This window comes from Daktulosphaira vitifoliae, unplaced genomic scaffold (genome assembly GCF_025091365.1).
Source record: "Daktulosphaira vitifoliae isolate Bord-2020 unplaced genomic scaffold, ASM2509136v1 Scaffold_3, whole genome shotgun sequence".
NCBI lineage: Eukaryota > Metazoa > Arthropoda > Insecta > Hemiptera > Phylloxeridae > Daktulosphaira > Daktulosphaira vitifoliae.
Genome location: NW_026099574.1, coordinates 16,707,437 through 16,730,617, shown reverse-complemented (window position 1 = coordinate 16,730,617; position 23,181 = coordinate 16,707,437). Strand labels below are relative to the sequence as shown.

General features: G+C 34.1%; 1 protein-coding gene across 2 annotated transcripts in view; it reads left to right on the top strand.

The window, feature by feature from the left end:
- Window positions 1–22,844, top strand: part of LOC126903174 (roundabout homolog 2) — a 120,681-nt gene extending 97,837 nt beyond the window's left edge. For both annotated transcript variants that reach the window (XM_050681203.1, XM_050681202.1), the window contains 16 exons: window positions 14,111–14,264; window positions 14,404–14,534; window positions 17,906–18,172; window positions 18,368–18,645; window positions 18,753–18,957; window positions 19,231–19,553; window positions 19,628–19,855; window positions 19,947–20,178; window positions 20,293–20,408; window positions 20,480–20,813; window positions 20,888–21,156; window positions 21,215–21,320; window positions 21,388–21,524; window positions 21,587–21,769; window positions 21,836–22,100; window positions 22,260–22,844. In XM_050681203.1, coding sequence (XP_050537160.1) covers window positions 14,111–14,264; window positions 14,404–14,534; window positions 17,906–18,172; window positions 18,368–18,645; window positions 18,753–18,957; window positions 19,231–19,553; window positions 19,628–19,855; window positions 19,947–20,178; window positions 20,293–20,408; window positions 20,480–20,813; window positions 20,888–21,156; window positions 21,215–21,320; window positions 21,388–21,524; window positions 21,587–21,769; window positions 21,836–22,100; window positions 22,260–22,414 — 3,383 coding nt within the window. In that variant the 3' untranslated portion in view covers window positions 22,415–22,844. The remainder of the gene's footprint in view (window positions 1–14,110; window positions 14,265–14,403; window positions 14,535–17,905; window positions 18,173–18,367; window positions 18,646–18,752; window positions 18,958–19,230; window positions 19,554–19,627; window positions 19,856–19,946; window positions 20,179–20,292; window positions 20,409–20,479; window positions 20,814–20,887; window positions 21,157–21,214; window positions 21,321–21,387; window positions 21,525–21,586; window positions 21,770–21,835; window positions 22,101–22,259) is intronic.
- Window positions 22,845–23,181: the final 337 nt, after the last annotated feature.

Genomic DNA, 23,181 nt, shown 5'->3' with positions numbered 1-23,181 from the left:
TCTGTGCCCGGCCCGTGTACCGAATTCATCATTTCCGACAGCCACTGCATCGCTAGGTCGGGTAGGGTTTTTTTACAGTCATCCTCGTTGCCAATAATACACAACGAACAGCTGGCGGCATTTTTAGCTATTGTGTACGATCGCGTTTATCAATGTAGTAATGATAGCAAAAATAATAATAATGAGTTCACGAAAAGGGTCGAAGAACAATAGTAAAAAAAAAAAAATCTAAACGAAAAGACGGATATCCGACTCTTTTTAATACTATGACTTAAAAACTCGTGCTATCGATAGCTGTGTCAACGTTTTTTTTTGTTTTTTAATGATTCCAATGGTGATTATTTACACTGTGATACAGTTTCATGCTTTATTAAAAAACACTCCATAACGGTTCTCCAATAAAAATAAAATATCAATAAATTATTAGGTTTTATTTCTCGTTATAATAATAATAATAAACTTGCATACTCGTTAGCACCTACTTGCTCTTAAAATAAAAACTTCATGCACTCGGCAAAGGTGACAACTGGATAATATACACGCGGTAGTAAATAACCGTCTCGTTTTACGGCCGTATAGTTATTTTACCACGTTAGGTCGTATAATCGATTATCGGCCAATAAGATCTTAATGGTTTCGGCTTGTTGATTTAATTATGGTAGTGGATTTCTTTTGACCGTGGATCGTGTTTTTTATTTATTTTAATTACTTTGGTTTTAAAATAATCACTCTGGAGTATAAAGAAAATACATTGAAACCAATCAACCGTGTAAAAATAATGATTTTTTATGTAATCGTTGTTAATTATGTTGATGAAATAATTCACGTAATGTTTTCTTTGTTCTAATATTTCAAATACTGTCTGAGTATAATTAAATGTCGTGTAACAACAGCACGTGGCGTTGTATTGTTCCGAGATGATTACCAATTGGTGACAATAATTAAAACGTATTATAAGATTTCCCTTCATCCTTGGGAACGCAATTATTATGAAATTATAAGTTGTTTGACTTCAATAGCAAAATGATTAATAATTTTGTTTTTATTGATGACATTGACGTCTAAAATATGTGTATTTATGATTTTTGTTGGACAACAGAACGTAGAAATAATGAGACAAAGTAATATTCGTAAGGTTCGATGTAAACTTTTGACCCGCATAAAGTTTTAAAAGTTCAAATTACACAAAGCAAATGAACACGAGAGACGATTTGTGTATATATTAAAAGAGTTGTGCAATATTAAATGTGGATCTTCATGAATGAGGTTCGTTCGAATTCCGAAAACTTGTTATGATTATATACTGCGTTATATTATTTACTTGATAACTTTTTGCTTCTTACGTACCATAAAGTTTGGAGGTCGACGCAATGAAATCGAAAAGACCTACTCACTCAACAATGTAACGTTAATCAATTGCTCATCCCGCCCACGCCTTCGACTTAACATTCCGAAATCCGACTATAACTAATATCAGACACGAGTACATATTGCGCAATTTTCTTCAGGATAAACTTTTCTTGTAAATAAAATTTATCGTTTACCCTTTTAAGAAAGTTGTGTAAGTAATCATGAACATGTATTTATTTCGGGAAAATACATTTTTTGCTGTTATCATCGAGGGGTTTGGTAATAAAAATAAAAAAAAGGTCGTTTTTATCATTTTATTCGGGTAGACATTACGCCATCGCTCAACCAGTTCAACGCGAAGCCGACTTTGAGCAAACTTGGGACGACACGTTGACAGACATCGTGAACACTGTTCGCGATTTAGTAAATGACAGTCAACATGAATCGACCGAGATCACTGACCAGCACAGTGATTACGACAGTGTGACTCCTCGACGGACTTGCACTGTCATTTCCTGCACTGTGAAATTATCGTTGGCCCACCACGACATACGTGCTTATCGACCAAGTGTGCACGCGTTCTCTCTAATAAAGGGTTGATTCGTGCCGATGATTTTTAACCCCATGCGGCGGTGATTCAATTGGGTTTTTTTTTCGTACCATTTTTTTATTCCTTTCTCGCCCGTCGCATTTGCCGCGTATAAGCTGTTCCCCCGTGTACGGCCCCTGGAACAGCGGGCACAATAACTCGATTATCGCCACGGGGTCGCGTCCTAACCGTCCCTCGTTTGTTCGTACGGTCGCCTCGCGTTGCACAAACCAAATTTACGACGTGACGTGCACCGCCGTGTGCAGCACACGGGCCGTCTATGAAAACAAACGGCACTGAAACGATAATAATTAAAAGCAAACATCGTCCGAAACGCGATTTACTGAGAAAATACACACGCGCGCCGAAAACGAATCGGATAATTTGTATGCAATTTGTTGGATTTCAAAGGGGACGCGCAATTCGTTGTTTGACACACCGGTTACTGTTATCGTTTTACAATGTATTTTTTCTGTTTTTTTTTTCATAAGCACAAAAAGATTCGGCTAGCTGGTAATGCTTTCATCGTTTGTCGTGATTTATAAAAATCGATCCGGCGTTTTAACGTTTACACGTGAAATATGCGTTTCTATTAGGTCGTTCATTGTTGACTATGGCGGCCAAGTGTAATGATGACGAAGGGGAAAATAGCCGGTAATATATACACGTCGAAGGCTGTACTAGCCGCCGGACACACTTCCAAGGGTAAATATCTTAATAGAGATGTGATTTGACGATCGAGTTTTGTGCCCAGTCACCAATCATTCCGATCATGTGATAGCCCACGGGTAACAATATTTCACCATTATAATAAATAATAGGTACACTTTTACTGTTTCGCCGACATCCCGTCGAAATCGAAATGTTACAACGCTCTCAGATCAAATCACTCGGCCGCATGACCCCAACATTTTTTTCGTCTTCGATGAGACGACCGAGAGCACATTAACAATAGTAAAAACAAAAAGAATTCTTAAACGACACGTAATACTTACTAGTGTAATCTGGTCGAGAAGTAATACTGTTAGGAACTTTCTTGTATGACCTGCCAGACAAAACGCCGGAACCCAATCACGGTGAAAAAAAGACTGCCCTTTGTGTGTTATTACACTCGTCCACACTGCCCTTTTACACTTAAGGAGCTCTGACGAGCGAATGTTTCCGTACTGTTCTTGGTTTTCCGCAAAAAAACATAAAAAATCTCTTGTACCGGTCCAACGTTTATTAGTTTTATTTATAACCTAGTGGACCGTAAAATTATATTCACCTAGACGACAAGTTTGCCTTAGGACAATGCGCCGTGCACCAGACGTTTTCCATTATCGTTTCAGTTGCTCACGACTTGTATACAAATTGGCAGGGACTACTTTTCGACAGTAGTATAATATTAATAGACATGTTAAACCGTACTAGTGGTGACAACGGCAACGTTACACCAATCAAATATGATTGTTCGAAGAATAAACCGTGTACTGTGAAAGTTGACTTTTTACGATGTTAATCGTACGAAGACGTAATAGAGTTTTGTTGCGTTGCTGTTTTTGGCACCGGATAACGATTGCTCTGTGAACATCGAAATGCTCGATATCAAATGAATAAAATAAAAAAAGACAAAACAAATATTGTCTACGACATTTCGTTCAAAGTATATAGAAATGAAGGGGAAACTCTAACTGTTTTCACAATTCCGACAAACATAAGGAGATTGACCCCGCGGGCAGAGTTAAACATTGTCGTTTGCGATAAGGAAAAGCTGTGTCGCGCGCGAAATAGACTATTTTCCAAGTCGGTGTTACTTGTATATATTTTCATTTTTTCTCGACAACTCACTTTACCGTAAGGTTGTAAAAACTCTCGTTTAGCAGTCCAATATTATCGCTGTCGGTTGGTTTTTTGACGGCAATAATAAAACGGACATGGCCGAAGGGTGTGCAGACAATTTCTAGGTCCGTGCGAGTACATTTTCTCTGTGTTGTATTACATTATATTTCCTACTCGTAAAATTTACTAAACAACAAACAGCTGTAACGATGGCGTCGCCGAAAGTTTTTCGGGCATTTGCTCTTTTCACAGGAAGTTAATAACATAGGGTCGAAGAATAATATCTGATCGAGGGAGAAGTGGAGTGTACTGCGAAGACAAGGTTCGACTTTAGCCTTACACTGAGTCATTGCACTGTGTGAATACTTCCGTCTGTAAGTCTGGCGCCGCCGTTTTCTGCATAACTGTGTGTTCCAATCAATTGCCTATCGCGCATCCATCGAACGCGTCTCAATGTATTTTTATAAAATGATTTTTGTTCGATTGATGCAAAGCCGTCTCGTCGTTCCCAATCAAGATACGAAAAACCCTTGGTACGGTAGATAATAAAATTGAAATGAACTGAAAACGACCATTCACGATAGACTAGCGCGTGCCAGTGCAAGAGTTGCAGCGCTTCTTCTATGATGGATGTCTTTATACGTCCGACGGAATCAAATTAACATCGAACTAAGGAAAATATATTTACATTCGTGTGTTTTGATTTTTATTTTTGTTATTATGTGACGTCCGATTTCAGGACAACCGAACCGAAAGGACATTGGGTTGCACAAAGCCTCTGTAAAAGCAAATTTTTCTCTCGGACTCTGTTTTACTCATGACTTCACTCTTTATACGCTAAAAATCTCTTTCTGTTCACTGGTAGAATGAGAAAGTTGTTATTTGCGTTCCGACCTTTTAATTTAGAAACGGCAAAACTTTTGAATACACAACAGATGAGACAGTCCTCGTCTCTTTTTTACTACCGTCTGCATCTCTGCATCCCCTCGTGGTAATAACAATAAGTGCGAGTGTGTCCACATTATACTTAGTTGGCGTTTTTCGTCGTATGAAGATGTGTGCACAGAAAGAATAAATAAACCGTACTAGTGTACCCTGCCGTCGTCGATCCCTATTCGAGCACTTACACAACACATAGTAATAATATACGGTCGACTTGTCTTTTTTTTTTTTTTTAGTCTTCACGCTCAAAGGTTCAACGCAACGAGTGTTTTAATAGCCATTAACGCTGTTTAAAACCATTGCGAGATTCAGAGGAAAAAATGTATAAAGCTATTGCACCGTCACTGTTATCACCTTCGGGTGTTGTATGAAAAGATTGCAGTGCGGTTTTGACAGGCGACCGACGGGAGATCCATTATCCGGCCGTCTTACAAAATGACCATTTACCCTCATTGTCGTCTGAGTTATAATACCCACGTAGCATGGTCGATGATAGGGTTTAAAAGGTTTTCATCCCCTGCGGTAAGTAACCTTCGTTTCCACCATCACCACTCTACTTGTGCGTCCTTTCTTTGTCGGGTAATTTAGACGGCTATTTTCGTTAATCGATCCTAAACACCCGACGACTACACTGGCCAGGACAAGTAACAAAACATTAATGTAACGTGTCGCAAACAGGGTAGGATCAAAATATTATCAAGCCCTTATTAAAAATTCATTAGTAGGTTATTCAGCCGACGATAAAAAAAAGAATGTCACCTAATTAAAATACCCCAAGGGGTAACGGGTATTTTGAAACTACCTTGTGAAATCCGCCTATATAGATTGGATTATATATTATAAACAAGGTGGAACATTTGTCATTATATTGTTACAACGTAAACTTGACGGGCCATAGAATGAACTGGCGGATAGTATTAAATTAATTTGAATGGTTTATTGTTATTACACTGGGAGAAGGACGCCGGCGAACAATATAATATTCAATAAAAAATAATAATAACGTTTTGTTAGTCGAGCAACGTTGTGTCTGACTCTGAACTCGAAGTAGTATGATTATGTTTATCGGTATGACAACGAATATCTCTTGGTTAATTAAAAACTGTATACATCGTGTATATTGTGTTTGTAAAAGATCAATTTGTTTTTTTCTTTCTCCCTAATGTCAACGTCGTTAAGATCCAAGTGCGTGATGGTCTAGCGTAGGTTTAATAATATTAAGCCAAGTTAAAATGTAAATTTAAAGTCTTTAACTGTTATTGCTTGGCGTTTTTCACATATCACCCAAAACTGGCTGACCCCTGGGGACTCGACGACGTGGTGGTTACTTAGAACATAGAAATCTGTGAACAATTAAAATGCGACGGCTGTGTAAAAATACACTTAGACGAATGCTTTTGAGAGCAGTAATTTTGACGAGCCTTAAGTATTACAAGTTATTTTTTTTTTAATTTCAATAGCTGTAATTTTGTTTACAGAAATGCAGTACATTTTATTTTGTTTGTTGACTACTCGCGTGGGACTATGAAAATATCAAGTATCCATTTTTACGGTTACTACAAAAACGTTACAAATTAGAAAAATCACATTGTGTGAGCCAGACACATGTCTTTGTGTAAAGCTCGGAGATTAGACATAATTATCACGTGTCAAACGTGGACTAAAATTCCTCTCGTGTACATTTCCTAGTTACCAGTCTCAATTATTCCATCGAGGGCCAGTTGGAAATAAAACTTCGAGAATGAGTCCAATTACAGATGTCGTATCATTTGAAATCGATCTATTATTCTCTATAAGTTTTTTCGATTCGCTTATCGTATCAGATGCGTTATCTATGCGAGAGGGACGTCAGTAGAAATGAACATTTTACGACCAATTGTTTGCTTTCTTGTTTAATTTTAAGGATTTTTAGTGTTTTAGAAATTTATCCGTTTTTCTTGTATGTTTCAAATACAATTAACATCTGCACGTATTTAACTATATCCCAATGGCTATTTGTTTTTAAATCGCTTATAATAAAAACTAAATGACGGACTCAAACTTTTTTGATTATCGACTTGAAATGCTATTTCTCCGAATCGTTGCGTGTACTAAAAACTGCCAACAGCTAATAAATTGACTGTAAAAATTATAATAATTATTGAATAAAGCATATTTACAGTGAAGTATAAAGTAAATGAGTTTTGCGTTTAAACCTAAAGCGAGAAAGTTAATTGGTTTTCAACTGTTGTGTAGTTAAAAAAGCAATTACGCCATAAACTTGCAACTCATTACCGAACCTTCGGCACTACCCTCATGTCTGCGTCGCGAATAAGCTTTATATTGGCTATTCGAACTTTTGTTCTTTTATTTTTTATCATTTCGTTATAACCGAGCTCATAATACAGTGCACTATGTAATAGTAGTAAAACCGAGGACCACTGGTTGTAAATATTGTGCAGCCGTCGACCCCTCGAGTCCAATAATATGGCGAGGAGAAGCGCTCACGCAATTTAAAACAGCAATCGTCGATTCCCTCCCTCGCCGACCGTACCTTTTAATTCAGGTGCATGTACATATACACAGGAACATTAAACGGGCGTTATCGCTGGAATACTTTTCTGCGGCAATGACTATTCGTATGGAATTGGATTTGCCCCGAAATATCGACTCCATAAAATCCCGTAGTTTAGCACTATGCGAGAGACAGAAAAAGCCCGTCTTATTGTCAGGTTCGTACATGTGACTTTTCATCCACGACGACTTTGTTCGGCTCTAATGTCCAATTATAGGTCGGTACCCCCAGATTATTTCATTAAAACCTAAACTGCCGCTCGGATGAACAAGGCGCGTCTTCCATTGCAGCCGGCACCGCAGACCGCTTTCGCGCGTTGTGGTCTGTCCTACGGACGGGGCTTAGCGCAGGGACTCCGACAATTTAATTATAAGTAATTTTGATAATTCGTCGGCCAGTACTTATAATGGGATTAACCCCTTTCGTCACCACCGACATTGCAAAAAATAACAGGCCACAGGCAGACGCGGTCGCGCCGACATTGTGGTGCTCACAATAGAAAATGTCAACTTTAATAATAACGCGTCGATTGTACAATACTGTACGGGACAAAGAGACGCGAACCTTGTGGACTTACCACAGAGACATTACTTAAATTGAAAAACGTCGTCGGCGACCGCAAAAAATCGCTGACGGTATTTCCTTTGCATCGTGACGGGCAGCGGGTCCGATTGTAATGGGTTTTTATCGACGGCCGGGCTAGTTGAGTTTGAAACAAAGTAGTTTATTTTGGATTGGGTCCAAAAAAATAAAAGAATCGTCGTGTTTGCTGGTACGCCTTTGGAACCCATTCAAACATTCTTTACGTCTCCGTAGGTCCGTCTGTTGTGTCCTGACCGTACGGTCGAGGGACCTTTAGTGCGGCAAAAGTGGTTTCCCCTTACTCCTTAGAGCAAAACGCCAATAACATAATGCGAGCACACATTGCTAGGAAAAGTGCTCGTGGTCTACGGCGAATGCCATAAAAAGAGATTGCGAATCGCAGATATTACCTCCCCTTGTTCATCCCTTATATCCTTTACGTACACAGTCCCATTCCGTCCAATCGCTACGCACACATGTATACATGCATTAATCCCGAATCGTTATTACATATTTTATTATACTCTCCTGTTCTTCGACGACTATACAGCTACCGGATATCCGGCGACGCCCTACAGTGGCGGACGGTATTTTTTATTATTATATCACTGTTAAATTTTGTCCGGACCTTAATGTCGACAAATTGGCCTACAGAGAAGCCTTTTTTCATTTAATGGCCATTTTGAAATTACGTATTTGTATATTTCGGGTACGTTAACCGGAATGAGCTGGTCGTATTAATTTTTTATTATTGTACTCGATAAAATAGCTTTTTATAAGCATTAATATTCTCAATAAATTAATTGAGTTTCTATGTGTATCGTTGTATTTATTTTTATGGAAAAATATTAAACCGCCGCTGAATATTAGGCACACTAAATGCATCAAGTCAAATGAATCATCGACGCCTATTTATGAACTCGACTGAATCATTCATTCTTGTGAATAATTATCTAGACTACCAAAATATGGTAATACACGAGCAATCGGTATGCATTTTGTCAGTATTATATTTTAAAATTATCTTAATTTATTCAAAACTCGCAGCCGTACATTTCTATTATTAATATTATTACAACCATTAGCAACAATACGTTTTGTGCCATACAGCGCATACACCTTTATTGTATTATGTGTATAAAAATAATCTGATAAAACGCGGGTCCAATTTTTAGTACATGCTCTTTTTTATACTACAAAGCCTTTTTACGAAACATAGTTCACCACCAACCCTTTCACTGCGTGTGTTACCCCGTGAAAAATGGTTCCATTATTTATTATAATATTATCGTGTCACTGCACTATTGACAGTCGTCATTTGTTGTACCGTCCGTTTCAAATAACTTACTCCGATGTGATATCGATTTACACTCTCAAACGTTTATGATTGTCTACTTGACTTGCATGCGCTTTGAACCATGTTTTCTAACACCTTTGTGTCATAACATAAAAAGTACTCGGTTTGTTGCCGCACATTGGAAACGCCTTGGCGGTGTCAATAACATAGTTTATCTTAATCTAATCGGTTCATAAAAATCATTGTTTCATTGTATTCCAATTGTTTAGACTTTTGAGGCGTAGATTAATATAGTCCGGTTAAAACTTGTCATTGAACCTAACATTATCACCTTGAGATTGTTTCTATATTAATTTGTTTTTTCGTTGGTCGTCAACTTGAAACATTTTTAACAATATCGTGTTAACAGTTCATTTTACACAAGTTTTAAGTGTTCACGGTTATGCGAACACAGAGATAGATAGAATTTAATAACTTAGAGCACCGAACAGCGTCGCCTAATTCGCTAAATGATCTTACGTCACGTGCTATGGTTACAAAAAACAGCTTACTCTGATAATAATTGCATCTGGGCGATATGATGTATGTCACGAAGATTGCTCTCATAGCGACCTGGACGTTCAGTACATACTTCATCGAACGTGAATGTCTATCCGCTTGCAGCGGTCCAGTGTCCGTTTTTATAAAATTCTCCAACGAACGAAACATCAGTTGATTTATCGTGTGTAGCACAGGGGAAGGGCGCAACATGGCCGTAAAAGAGATAAAACAGGACCGTACTAATATGAAATATTGTTCTTTTTAACATTTTGAGAAGAAACGATACGTGACAGCTGGACCGTGCAGGAATAAAGCTATCGTATGGTATATTATTGTATTATTGGTAACGACGCAGGAGGACGCGGGGAAAGTGAAAATCATCGCGCGAAATAGTCATGATGACAATTAATGTAATCATCTAAACACGAGTCGCTAATTTGTTTTACCGATTACTGTCTAGTGGGCAGTTTGCCAGAGAGATAACGTATGCAGGTTAAGATCGAAAATCTTACCAAACGACTTGTATATGATAATTACATCTTCAAACGGCGTCAAACTAGTAGCAGTCTAATTCAGCACATCAAACAGTAAATTATTCTACTTGAAAATAGTATTTTAAACTGTTCAAGTTGAACTAATATGGAAATTTCAATAAATTAAAATTGTCGTTTACGAAGATTTCCTAGCAACGCAAACGATTACCAAGTGATCGCTGTTGTTTTAATTTTAAAATACCGTTACAGTATAGTCTTGATTTGATTAGGTACAACAATACCAAACAAGTAGAACTTTGTGTCAATATAATATGGTCTAAAACATCTTAATATCTTAACTTCATAGTTTCAAACACGATTCTTTTTAATAATATTTTCTATATTTATCTTTAATTTAAATATTAAGTGCAGATAATGATTTTAAGAATTTTGTATAGCCTTAAATAACATTATTGTCTTAATATTAAATGCGTTTCTCAAGCTATTAGACATTTTGCTTGTAGTACTTGCTGAATCGTACGGTGGTATCGTACTATTACTTAATGATTTTTTAATGGCAAAACTATGCTCTTTTATTAGGGTAAAATCCACTGTTAAAAAATGGTAAACATTCAAGATAAAATCGTCCGATTTTTTCTCTCTTACAGTCAATAATAACGACCCTCTTACTATCCAAACTCGCCTCATTACTCATTTTTAATTATTCTTTGTTAGACGATATTTTAAACCTTTTAAACTTTTTAAAAGCATTTTTCATCCATGGAATTTCATTTGTTAGTTGTTGATATTTTATGGTTCAAGTTGCTTGTATTTTATGAACAATTATCGTTTAACAAAGTTTATTAAAATATCCGGGACCAAGATCAATGATTGGCCGGAAAAAGAATTTAATTCAAATACATAGAATCTAATTGCTTGCTTAGCTCATTTTTTCTATTTATTTTCGTGTACAACGAAACAAACGCTATTATAAATATTCATTGAAAGCTTTGACCATTATCAGACACATTCCATTATAATCTAACTGATATTTTTCAAGATTCTCAAGGATCCTTATTATCATAATGATATTTCTAAAACTAGCAGCATGTCTGAAATTATACATAATTATATAATGCTATCTCATGACATTGATACACGTATAGTATAAAGTATTCTCTAATAGAATACGTCTATCTGCACTTAAATAGTATTCAATAACTGATCGTCTTGTCAAAACGAACCGGCCAATGGAATGTTTACTACTGATACTTTTTATGATTTTATAATAATCAATAGAAGGTAATAGTTCCATTATATCAATTAACATTGTTAGCTGGAAATAGCTCTAACTAGATGATAAAAAAAAAACTTCAATTTTAATCTGGTAAAACGTGTTGTTCACATTTAATCAGCGGCAAAAATTGAAAAAAATAAATAAATATTAATTTTAGATTATTGAAAAAAAAAATCTCAAATTTACACTACCGTAAAAAAAGTATTTTCAACGTCTTTTTCAAATGTTTTTAATAAACACTATTCTAATGAAATTTATATCGGCTGTGCTTGAGACAATAACCTTTCTTTTGCGCATATTTATGTTGTCATAAGGATGAAAAACGAGTGGTAAGAGTATTAAACGGGGTTCTTGTACTTTATATTGTCGTAGAATCTGGGCTGTTAAGAAACATGTTTTTTTAAAAAACCTGTTTCAAACATTATTTAATACCCTAAAGCATTTAAAATTTCCTATAAGACTAATGTAAATTTTTCGTAAAAATCCGGCGTAGGATAGTAATTGATTATTAATTCAGATAAAAATATGTTAAAATGATTACAGAATTTTCCAATATATACTGCGTAATAAAAAGCAATAATTTAACAATGCTTTATAATTTTAGTAAAATTTAAAAAAAAATAGTAATTGCAAAATAACACATATGCAAATTATTGTAAAATTTAACAGATTCGCATTGCAATGTGTTTTTTATGATAGTGATGTTAAGCACTGTCAGACATCACCTATATTTGTCTCCATTATGTCGCATCCCAACTGAGCTGAGTTTTATATTTTAAACAATCATTTTTTTATGTCAAGTGAGGGTATTAATTGCACGATTATATAAAGACATGATCATTTATAAATGTTAGCCAAGTTTAAAAATATTATTACCCCGCTGACTGATTGCGTATGAGTGAATCTCGAAAAATTAAGAGTTATGTATAAGTTGATCCTCTCATTGTTATATTAAGTACAAAAATAATATTTTATTTCAAATGTCCCATATAATAATATTTAATATTCTAAAATATTAAGTTGTACACAAAACAGGCATCCAGTACCTATTAAAATTTAACATCACATAACAATGTATTTAAGTTATTTACCGATTAACATGGAGTTTATTTTACGTAAAAAATATAAACTTTTAATCCTGATAGATGAATATAAATTTAGCTTTATGAAATGTTACAACTATTGACTTGTTGTGTAAAAAGTTGTAAATTTGATTTCAAAATTAGCTTAAGTAATAAAATTTTAAAAAGTAACACTTACTATAAGCTTCAGAAAATTTATGAAAATATTATGAGGCAAACATTAAGCATTAGTTAAAAAAGAAAACCCCGACAGTTATTTTTGCAAAGTCTTCAAGTTGTTTTGTAACGATCTGAAAAATGCGTTTAAATTTCTACTTTGCTTTTAGTAAATATGTTGACAATAATTGGACTAAATTAAATTTTATATTAATTTAACTTGAATATTTGTATACCAAAATAATAAAAATGGTGTCACCCGGGTAACGTAAATAGGCTAAAGTATGAAAAATTATAAATTTTTATTCATGGAATCAATATATAAATATAGTTTCAATACGGTAATGTTTAGAAATCAATTAAATTAATTCATAAAATGAGACTCAAGAAATAATTCACCGACATTGTCCCCATTTAGCAAAAAATGTCTACTTCGCTGTTTTTATTACATTATAGCTTTGGTGAGGAATCACGTTGAATCTATAAATGATATTTGATTCCGTGACTGACAAAGAATAACAATATCACTTTCTTTACTGTTATTATAAATTTTACTATAAACACCCTGAACACGAAACAGAAGTGGCAGTTCACATTTGGAAGTAGCGTGTTCGTTTGTGTTCTTTTACATAAGAATGAGTCATTGTTATGCTTTTACTCGACATGCCGTCGCCGATAAACACCAGCCGGCCGACTTGGAGGGAAATAAAATGCAGCGATGATGTTGACACAACCGACCTATGTGTATACATGTACTCGTATAGAAAAAGAAAAACCACTGTTGTCACTACTACTGATCAGTTGTATCTCATCGTCGAACCCTCTCACGCTGTCAATATTTGTCCACCCTCGCGCGTCTACCCTGACGGCTTTAATCCTTTTATGAAATTAACCATTAAACTGAAATGCTCACAAGAGGCGGGGGCTTAGAAATGCTTTTTTCGGCGAACATGTAAGAAATGTGTACTCGAACGAACCTGTATACTGAATTTATTACTTAACGCGACCTCCTCCACAAATGTCATTTTCCATTGAGCTACACGTGACAGTCGCTTAGCTGTTTTGACAATTTTCGTTTTATTTTATTGGAAGTATTATGTTGGCCAATAAGTAATTAGTTAGTATGCCGTACTGATACTATCGCAGTATTTATCACGATAAGAATTTCTAATATAAATCCAAAGTTGAAATGGCCATTCATTTGCAACGTAATCCGCTGTCTTCTTAATCCGGATTTATTCTTGCGAAACTCACTGAAATAGAAAATACGTTTCAAAATACAAATTCGGCTTCACTCTTGCAGTGAAAATGTGCATTTTATAAAATACTCTACAAAGTGAAATAGTCCCCTATCTTGCCGACCCCTATTTTGTATTTTAATTTTGTTTTTATCTCGTTTAATTTCTTAAACAATTTCATTGTTGCAGTGTTGAAGGATGAATTTAAGATCGAACCTAAAGACACTAAAGTGGCTCAAGGACAAACAGCCCTGTTAGAATGCAGTCCGCCCAAAGGACACCCGGACCCTGTTGTGGTGTGGAAAAAAGATGGAGATGACGTTCACATTGAGTCGTCCACCAGGTAATTTCTAATCGTGTTATTAATGCAATGACGTTAATTATTCTGTTCCCGTGAAAGTTTAAACGTTATTTTTAATATTTTCTAGCCTTATCCTATTATAACTGTTATTATTGATTTTATAACGATATTGTTTATTTAGGATGCGAATCGTAGACGGAGGCAATCTGATGATAACAAACGTTCAACAGGATGACAGCGGTGAATATCTATGCGTCGCCCAGAATATTGTTGCGATGAGAGAGAGTGTTTCAGCCAAACTCACCGTAAACGGTATTTTAAATTTAATTCGATTAATATAAATTATCGTTATGTGCTTATATCTTTCTGACAAATCGACATCAGCAATGTTGCATTAATAATAAAATGTATTTTGTATGTACAAACTAAGCCTATATAGAATCTCAGACAAGTAAATACATACAAATATAAGTAAATACATATTATAATATTAATTTTCGAGAAGGCAGTTTCCCATGTTTGTATTAATTCAATTGGGTTCTAAGATGATACTAAGTATGAGAAAATAGTTAGAAAGTCCCGGGGCGCCTGTCGGTCGTTGAAATGTACAAAATTATTGGATAGAAACACAACTATTTCTACCCAGTTTTGTATTTAATTTAGTACGGTATAAATCTATTTTCCATTCCGAATGCACTACCATATTTATGGATTTAATAATAAACGTTCGGTATTTGTGTGTGTGTATCAGGAAATTCGATTATACGGGGTGCAAATATCCTATAGGCTTTGCTGAAGTAAATAAAAACGCATCCGGAATAACAAATATCTTGAAGACTACCTGTCGTCGTGGAGTTTGTATGAAAATCGAGTTTTTCTTCTCATTTACGTACCTGTAGTGCGAATACTTCATTTTATTTCTTCGCATTATAATATATTAAAGGGCTTTTAGCCTGACAATATATTTTCTACACTATCTATTAATATAAGTAGTAGTCTCATAGGTGTCACGTAGCCAAAGCAGAACTTTCTATGAGCACGTTCACTGTCCGGTCCACTACAAAAATATACAAACATATATTACTATTATATGGACTAAGTGAATTTTTTTCAGCGCGTCAACGGATTTTCCCTCTTTACAATTCCCGAGCGGAATCCATTAAGAACCAATTGAAAGTTTTTTCACGGCCTAATCGAAATAAATAGCGAATCGGATTTCCACTTCTGGTTACGCCGACTCGATTTTGATAGATGAGCCATTAGGCTTAAGGAACTATTTCAATGGACACATTTCAACTGGGTGTTTAATGTTCCGGAAACAGAGATTCGATTTTATTTAATTTTTTTTTTTATCAGACGCTCTTATTATTATTCTACCACTCTTATTACAATATTTCTCCTCATTTTCTTCCCTGTACGTGCGCACACTATTTTGTTTCATTTATACAATTTTTTTCCCTCGTGGATACAACAATAGATATACACATGTCATCAGCAGCGGGTCATTCGATAACGACGGTCGACATTCATGTGCACACGCGCTTTTGTAAAAATATTATGTCGCCGCCAGCAGTAACAATACATTTAGAAAGTCATTAATCCACCAAAACATAGACACGAGGGGGAACATTACTTTATTTTACCCGTTGTATTTACAGTTGCTAGTCGTCCCCGGGCATATTGTATTCATACCTGCTGGCAATAGGTATTCTTATTTGTTAAAAAATCAAAACAAACGACATTTTTTTTAACTTTATCGGTTTACATAAATCACACTATCATTAGATTATACGGGATTTAAATCAATATTTTATTTTGGTCATGTACTATGCAGCCGTGTAAATATAAAAAAATTTAGAGAAAAACGGCATTAGCCAATTGAATTATACCAACACAAATGTCAACTGTTTAAACAATTTTAACCTATTGAATAGGACAAAACCCTACGCTATTCAGAGGCGTCATTCCAAATTATACTAGACTGGGGAAAATTTTTGACCAGCCCATTATTTCACAAAGACTTTCCCTCCGCTCGTGATTTATTTTCCATAATATAAATTAATTTTACATTAAAAATAAAAGTTCTATGATTTTTCTTTTTTACAAATTTAATATAAATAAAGTATAATTTTTCAATTTTTATGCTAGTTTGAAGAATCTTATTATGTAATAAAACTTTGAAAAATTAGCCAATGCTGGAGAAATTACTTAATGACGTTCGATTTTCAATTTTTTTTTTTTTCTAATGAAAGAACTCGACGACGTTATTTTAGAAAAATTGTTTGCGAAGATGTGAAAATTATTTTTAGCACACTCTGACCGTTTAAAAATTTCTATCAAAAACGCTCATTGTCGCCAACGTTTTTTGATTTAAATTCTGAAATATTTACTAGGCTTGTCCAGAGACACTTTAAATGTACACTGAAAAATTCGTTGAAATCTATTCATTTTTCACCGAGATAAAGTTTTATTTCTAAGTTCTTACGCATTAATGATTATTAATTTTTTTCGTCTATCTGTTGTTTGGAATAATAATTAGTAAATTATTTTGTTGTCATATTGTTATTTTTTTAATTTACAAGTCGAAATAATTTTTTAGTAAACTGCTTTTGAAATTATACTTTTTTTACACAACACATATCGTGGCCGGCGTAGCCAATTGCTCCAATCGGATTCAGTGACTTATTTATAGGGACAGCCTGAAGGATCTAACGCACATACAGGTCATGAGGCCTGCAGAGCACTGCGTCTGGGGCTGATCCCTAGCTAGGCGAAATCTAGTGGAGTTTACATTAAAAAAAAAAAACATTAATACAAAAAACATGTATTTTGATGTATTAAATTTTAAAAAAAGGAAATATCAAAAAATAGATTCAAGTTTGAAATTTGCAATTTCAAAAACATTTTTATCAACTATTTTTTGTACACAAATTCTCAAGTTGCCTCACCCGCCTAAATGACGTCCCTGCGATACTTATTTATATAAATTGTATGCTTTTAATTTGACTCAGTTCATAATTTCTCATTTTATTTTGTTGCTTTAACATAATAAATCCGGTTACTTCGCTTTTACCGAAACACTCGTAAACACCTTTAGACTATAAAATAAGAACAATTCGTTTTGAACTTAGTATAGTAGTTACAGGTCTATGCAATTTATAAGTTTTAAAATGTCTAAATCTTAATTATATTCGACTCGTTTGCTTTATACGCAGTAAAACATAACCCCTTAAAATTAACGGCTGTACTAACAATTATCCCTTTGGAACCCCAAAAGTTTAAATCTACTGCCTTGAACACATTTGATAGTTATTATGTTACAATATAGCAGTAGGCACTCTGTTATTATACGTTTAATGCGCCCTGCAGACATCCGACAAGATAAGTCTTCTTGGTTGTAATAGGTATGGTAGTTGTTGTCGACTCTGGCAAACTACCTTAACTTTCAAATAAGTATTTTCTATGCATGTTATTAATGTTATCAATGTTATTGATAAATTAACTTTCTTAAAACAACTCGTAGTAAATTACGTAGCAATTAATAATGAAATTAATTTATTAGTGACGTGTGTAAAAAATTACTTGTACCCGAATTAATGACATTAAATCAAACGATCATAACGATTACTTCTATTATTTTAACTACTACAGAACATTTATTAGCATTATGAATTTATTTACAGTCAAACCATTTATGATTTCTGAGCCAAAAGATGTAACGGTTCTCACTGGGCAAACCGCAGAATTCGAGTGTAAAGTTGGTGGCGACCCCAACCCTAATATATACTGGGAACGAGAAGGCAGCAAAATGCCATTTGGCCGAGCACAAATTTTAGACAATAAATCGCTAAGGATAATTAACGTAATGGCCCATGACGAAGGACTATATGTGTGCAACGCTGAGAACGACGTGGGCACCGAAAAGGTTAAAGCCACGTTAACCGTACACTGTAAGTAAAACTCTATTCCATAAACCGGAATGTATAATTCTTCATAAAAACGAAATAATAATCTTCCTTGTGTTTTCGGTAAAAATTGGACAAATAAAGTGTGTTTCCTCAAATAACATTTAAATTTGAAATTTAACTACTTCATAAAATTCTGCAGCGTTTGGTTTTTAATTAAAATTTTTTTTTACTTTTTAGCCCCTCCTACGTTTGTGACCAGGCCAAAAGATCAAAAAATAGGACTTAATGGTATCGCAACTTTCGACTGCGCTGCTCAGGGTAATCCACCACCTTCTGTGTTCTGGACTCGAGAGGGGTCTCAAGTACTTATGTTTCCTGGAAATGCATACGGACACTTCCATGTCACTCAAGAAGGAACCCTACGAATTCAAGGCGCACAAAAAGAGGATGCTGGATTTTTAGTGTGCTCTGGCTTATCCGTGGCTGGTTCAACAACTTATAGAGCCTATTTACAGGTAAAGACTGCCTCCTATAAACTTTCCTGGTAGAATTGATTATTTTAGAATCTAAAGTAATCTTAAATTGAGATTATTAATCAAATTTCTTGTCTTTTTTTTTTTAGGTGACTTCTGTACAAGACGTTCCTCCACCGGTAGTTGACATAGGTCCTACCAATCAAACATTAGCTACTAGATCTACTGCTACGTTACCCTGTCAAGCATCTGGTATCCCATTACCGACAGTTAAATGGTACAGAAATGGTAATCATTTGTCTCCCGGTGATCCCAGAGTGACTATAACATCTTCAGGAACGTTACAAATAGATGGTAAGTTTTGATAAATAATTTTCTAAAATTTAGAAAATATTTATTTACATTTAATATATATGAATATATTACAGTAGAATAATTAAATTGTGTGCTAATTGAATGAACATAAGTTTTTTCTTTGAATAATAAATAAAATGCATTTTCTTTTATAATTTTTATTTTATTATCGTACACTTTCAAAATTTAATTATATCAATAATTAAATGAAGGCCTTAATTTCTTTAAATAAAATCTTTTGAAGTATTTCTCTGAACTTTTTTTTTTTTTCAGAACTCGAGGTATCCGATTCTGGACTTTATACTTGTACCGCATCATCTGAAAGTGGAGAAACATCGTGGTCGGCTTCATTAAGTGTTGAAGAATCTCCTGGTTCTCGTCTTCATCGGGCACCAGATCCTGCCATGTTTCCAGCTGCTCCCTCAGTGCCAACTATAGTAAATGTCACTCGAAATTCTGTTACAGTCACGTGGAAACCACCAACTCCACATTTAGGCGCATCTCCAATTATCGGATACACATTAGAATACTACAGTTCAGATTTACAGACAGGATGGGTAGTTGCAGCACATCGCATATCTACCAATATTATGGTGGTATGTGTAGAGAATCGAGTAATAATTTAAGAATGCAACTGAAGTTATTTAATTTGTATGATTCTTTTTCGCAGGTTGATAATCTAAAGCCGGATACCACCTATGTGTTCATGGTGAGAGCAGAGAACTCTCATGGGTTAAGCGTACCTAGTGCGTTATCTGCTGTAGTTAAAACCGGCGGCTCTAATGCTGTTATTACACAACAATCTTTGGACGAGGCAAGAGAAAAACTTAGTAATAAAGTGATAGATTTCAAAGAACTGTTCTCTATATCTTCAACATCGGTTCGAATTATGTGGGAGGTAAATATTGTATAATTATTATCTAATATATTTAATATTATACATTAAATTTTTTTAAATGTAACATACTAAAATATTTTTTTAATTTCAGGTTCTCAATAGTCCAGAATGGGTGGAAGGTGTTTATGTACGTTTCAGAGAACTTTCAGGTGGTTCACAAACTTATAACATGATAACAGTTATGATGAATAATGGTGAACCAAAATCATACACTCTAGCTAACCTTCGAAAATTCACTAAGTATGATTTCTTCTTAGTACCATTTTTCAAGACTGTTGAAGGCCAACCATCTAACTCCATGGTTGTACAAACTCATGAAGACAGTATGTACTAGCAGTTTGGTTTTTGATACTTATACAATAATAATCATTTAATATTTGTTATATAATTTTAAGTTTTGAATTTTAAACTTGAACTATTTGTTATTGTAATTGTAGTACCATCAGCAGCTCCAGAAGATATTCAAGCTGGAATGATAAATGCTACATCAGCTTTTATAAAATGGAATGCTCCACCCCCACAACATATAAATGGTGTTTTATTGGGGTATAAAGTAAGTAATTTATATTTATTCATTTTTTAATATATTTTAAAAATGTATTTTTATATCATATTATTGTATAGATTCAAGTGAAAAACAATAATGCTTCGAAACCTATGGTACAAGAAAACCTAAACGCTTCTGCTACCTACATCTTATTAAATTTAACTGTAGGTGGAAGCTTTACGGCTAGGGTACAAGCATACACTCGAAGTGGTTATGGTCCCTATAGTGCTCCTGTTCCAATCATTATGGATCCAGCATATCCATCAAGAGCTTACTCAAATAATAACAATGGTGAAGCGTGGATTATTATTTTATTAGCAGTGTTGGTAGTTATGCTTGCATGTGTAATTGTCACTGTAATATATTTAAAACGTAAACAAAATGCTGGAAAACAACTTGGCCATTTTAATGGTAAGTTCTCTTCAATGATTTTAGATTTCTAAACATACTACTACAGAAATTTCATTTTATTTATTACTTTATAGTTCCTGTAGTTAGTGGAGACCTATCACAATTAAGTATGTTGAGTGGTGGCAAAGAAGCATTATGGATTGATCGTGGGTGGCGTAACACAGAAAAAGACCCTGAATCAAAATTGCTCAATGGTGGCATTGGTCGTTGTGAACCATGTGCTGATTATGCTGAAGTTGATACCAGAAATTTATCTACTTTTTATAATCCACGTAAAGATCACATTTCTAATCCGACACCATATGCTACAACCACACTACTTAATCGTGGAGATGATTGCAATGTAAATAATTAATCCCCACATATAATATATGACATTAATATTTGTTGTATCATTTTAGGAATCTACACATCTATTTGGAGCTGCAAGTAGCTCATCTGAAACTAAAACCCTTAGTTCTAATGGCTCTTGTCATGATCAAAATATGTCTTCTAACCACTATTTAGGTGAATATAAATTAATTATAAATGGTTTTACATTTTAACATTTTAATAAATTTATTTCTTGCGTTAGATGAAACAACCGATTTCAACAATCATAAAAGAAAACCTCCTATATATCCTGTCAATCAGCCACCACCTAACTGGAATGAATTTCTGCCACCGCCCCCACAACATCCTCCATCAGATGTCATTAGAAAAACTTCTCAGGTAGATTTTAATTATATTTCTTAGCTTAAAAACTTTATTTTACAACACATATTTTGCTTTAGTCAAATGGAGGAAGTCCTCAAGCCAGTCGTCGTATACACACTGGTAGTTTCCCAAAACCATCACATATGCAGACCAGTAAATCTTTGGCGGGTAGCTGTAATGGTTATACACCTGCTTGGATATATACTGGTCAAAGTAATGAACATAGATTTAACCCACCACCATCTACACAACCACCACCGGTAAGATAAAAATTCTTACATATGAAAAAATAACAACATACATAAATTTTTAATATTTCTTTTAAGGTGCCTGGATCTCATCCCTCTATGTGTAATATTTCCTCTTGTCAAGGAATTGACAGGTCCAACAAATATGGTTCAAAGAACCATATGCATTCTGACTATGACTATGAGAGTGCTTCTCTTCTTTATGGTCATGTCAATGCTATGCATCATGTTAATGGAAGTAAACGGTCGCCAGATGAAATAAATACATGCTGTTCAGAGGGCAATAGCATTGATCGTTGTGTTCAATCTAACTTACCTGGTTTAGTGTACAAACATCATTCAGGTAAATTTCAATTGTTTTAAATAATTTGAAGATTTCAATGAAAATGTGAAGAGTTTTAAGTTAATACTGAGAATCTATTCATTTTAATGACAAAATGATCATAAAAAAAAACTTCATCCTAATATAATATTAATAGTTGTTATTCGTATGAATGTATAGAACAATGGCGAGGAAATAATGGATGGTGTGACAATGGTGACGATGGTCCTGGTGGAGGAGATGATAAAGGAAGTTGTAGCAGTGGATGTTCTTGTAGCGAATCATCATGCCTTTATGCTGAAGCAGATATTCAATGCAATGGTGCTCGAAAATAAATGCATAATTATGCTTTGTTACACTGATCTAAGTTATTATACAACAGAAGATGTTATAGTTATTATATGCCACCAAATGTCTTCTTTTTGAATTTGTTATAAAATACCTTTAACTTGACCTAATAACTTTTTAAAAATAAATGAGTTATAATATTGTACTCATTATTTGAGATTTATATTAGTGTTCATATTGTTACTAAGTATACTACTTTTGTAAAAATTTTGTATTTACTTAATACTTGTGAGCTATTTTACTGAAACGTTTGAAGATCAAAACTTTTTTTAGATATTGTAAATAATTATTACTTATTGTTATTTAATTTTGTATACTTTGGTATTTTATGATATAGTTCCTTTGTTTGTTTTTATTTATGACATTGTTGTGATAGATTCTATTATTATTTTTATTAAAAAGTAGATTTTTTTATAATTTGTTGATCCGACATCACATTAACAAAACTGTTCATCTGTCCATTTTAGAGGGACTCTTTACTGAATCTCATTTTCAAATATGCTTTTTATTAAGTATTCTAATAATTATATTTAACATAAATTTGACAATCTATGTAGTATGGATTGTTTAAAAGATAATTACTACAGTAATACTTTTTTATATGATGGTAAAAATTAAATATTTAAATGATTATATTTTTTTGAAAAAACAAATAAAAGAACAGTTATTATTGCTAAGTCATCTGATTAATATTAAATTATGTATAGATTATTGTGTTTTAAGAAGCTTAGTTTTTTACACTCCTCGAATTTTT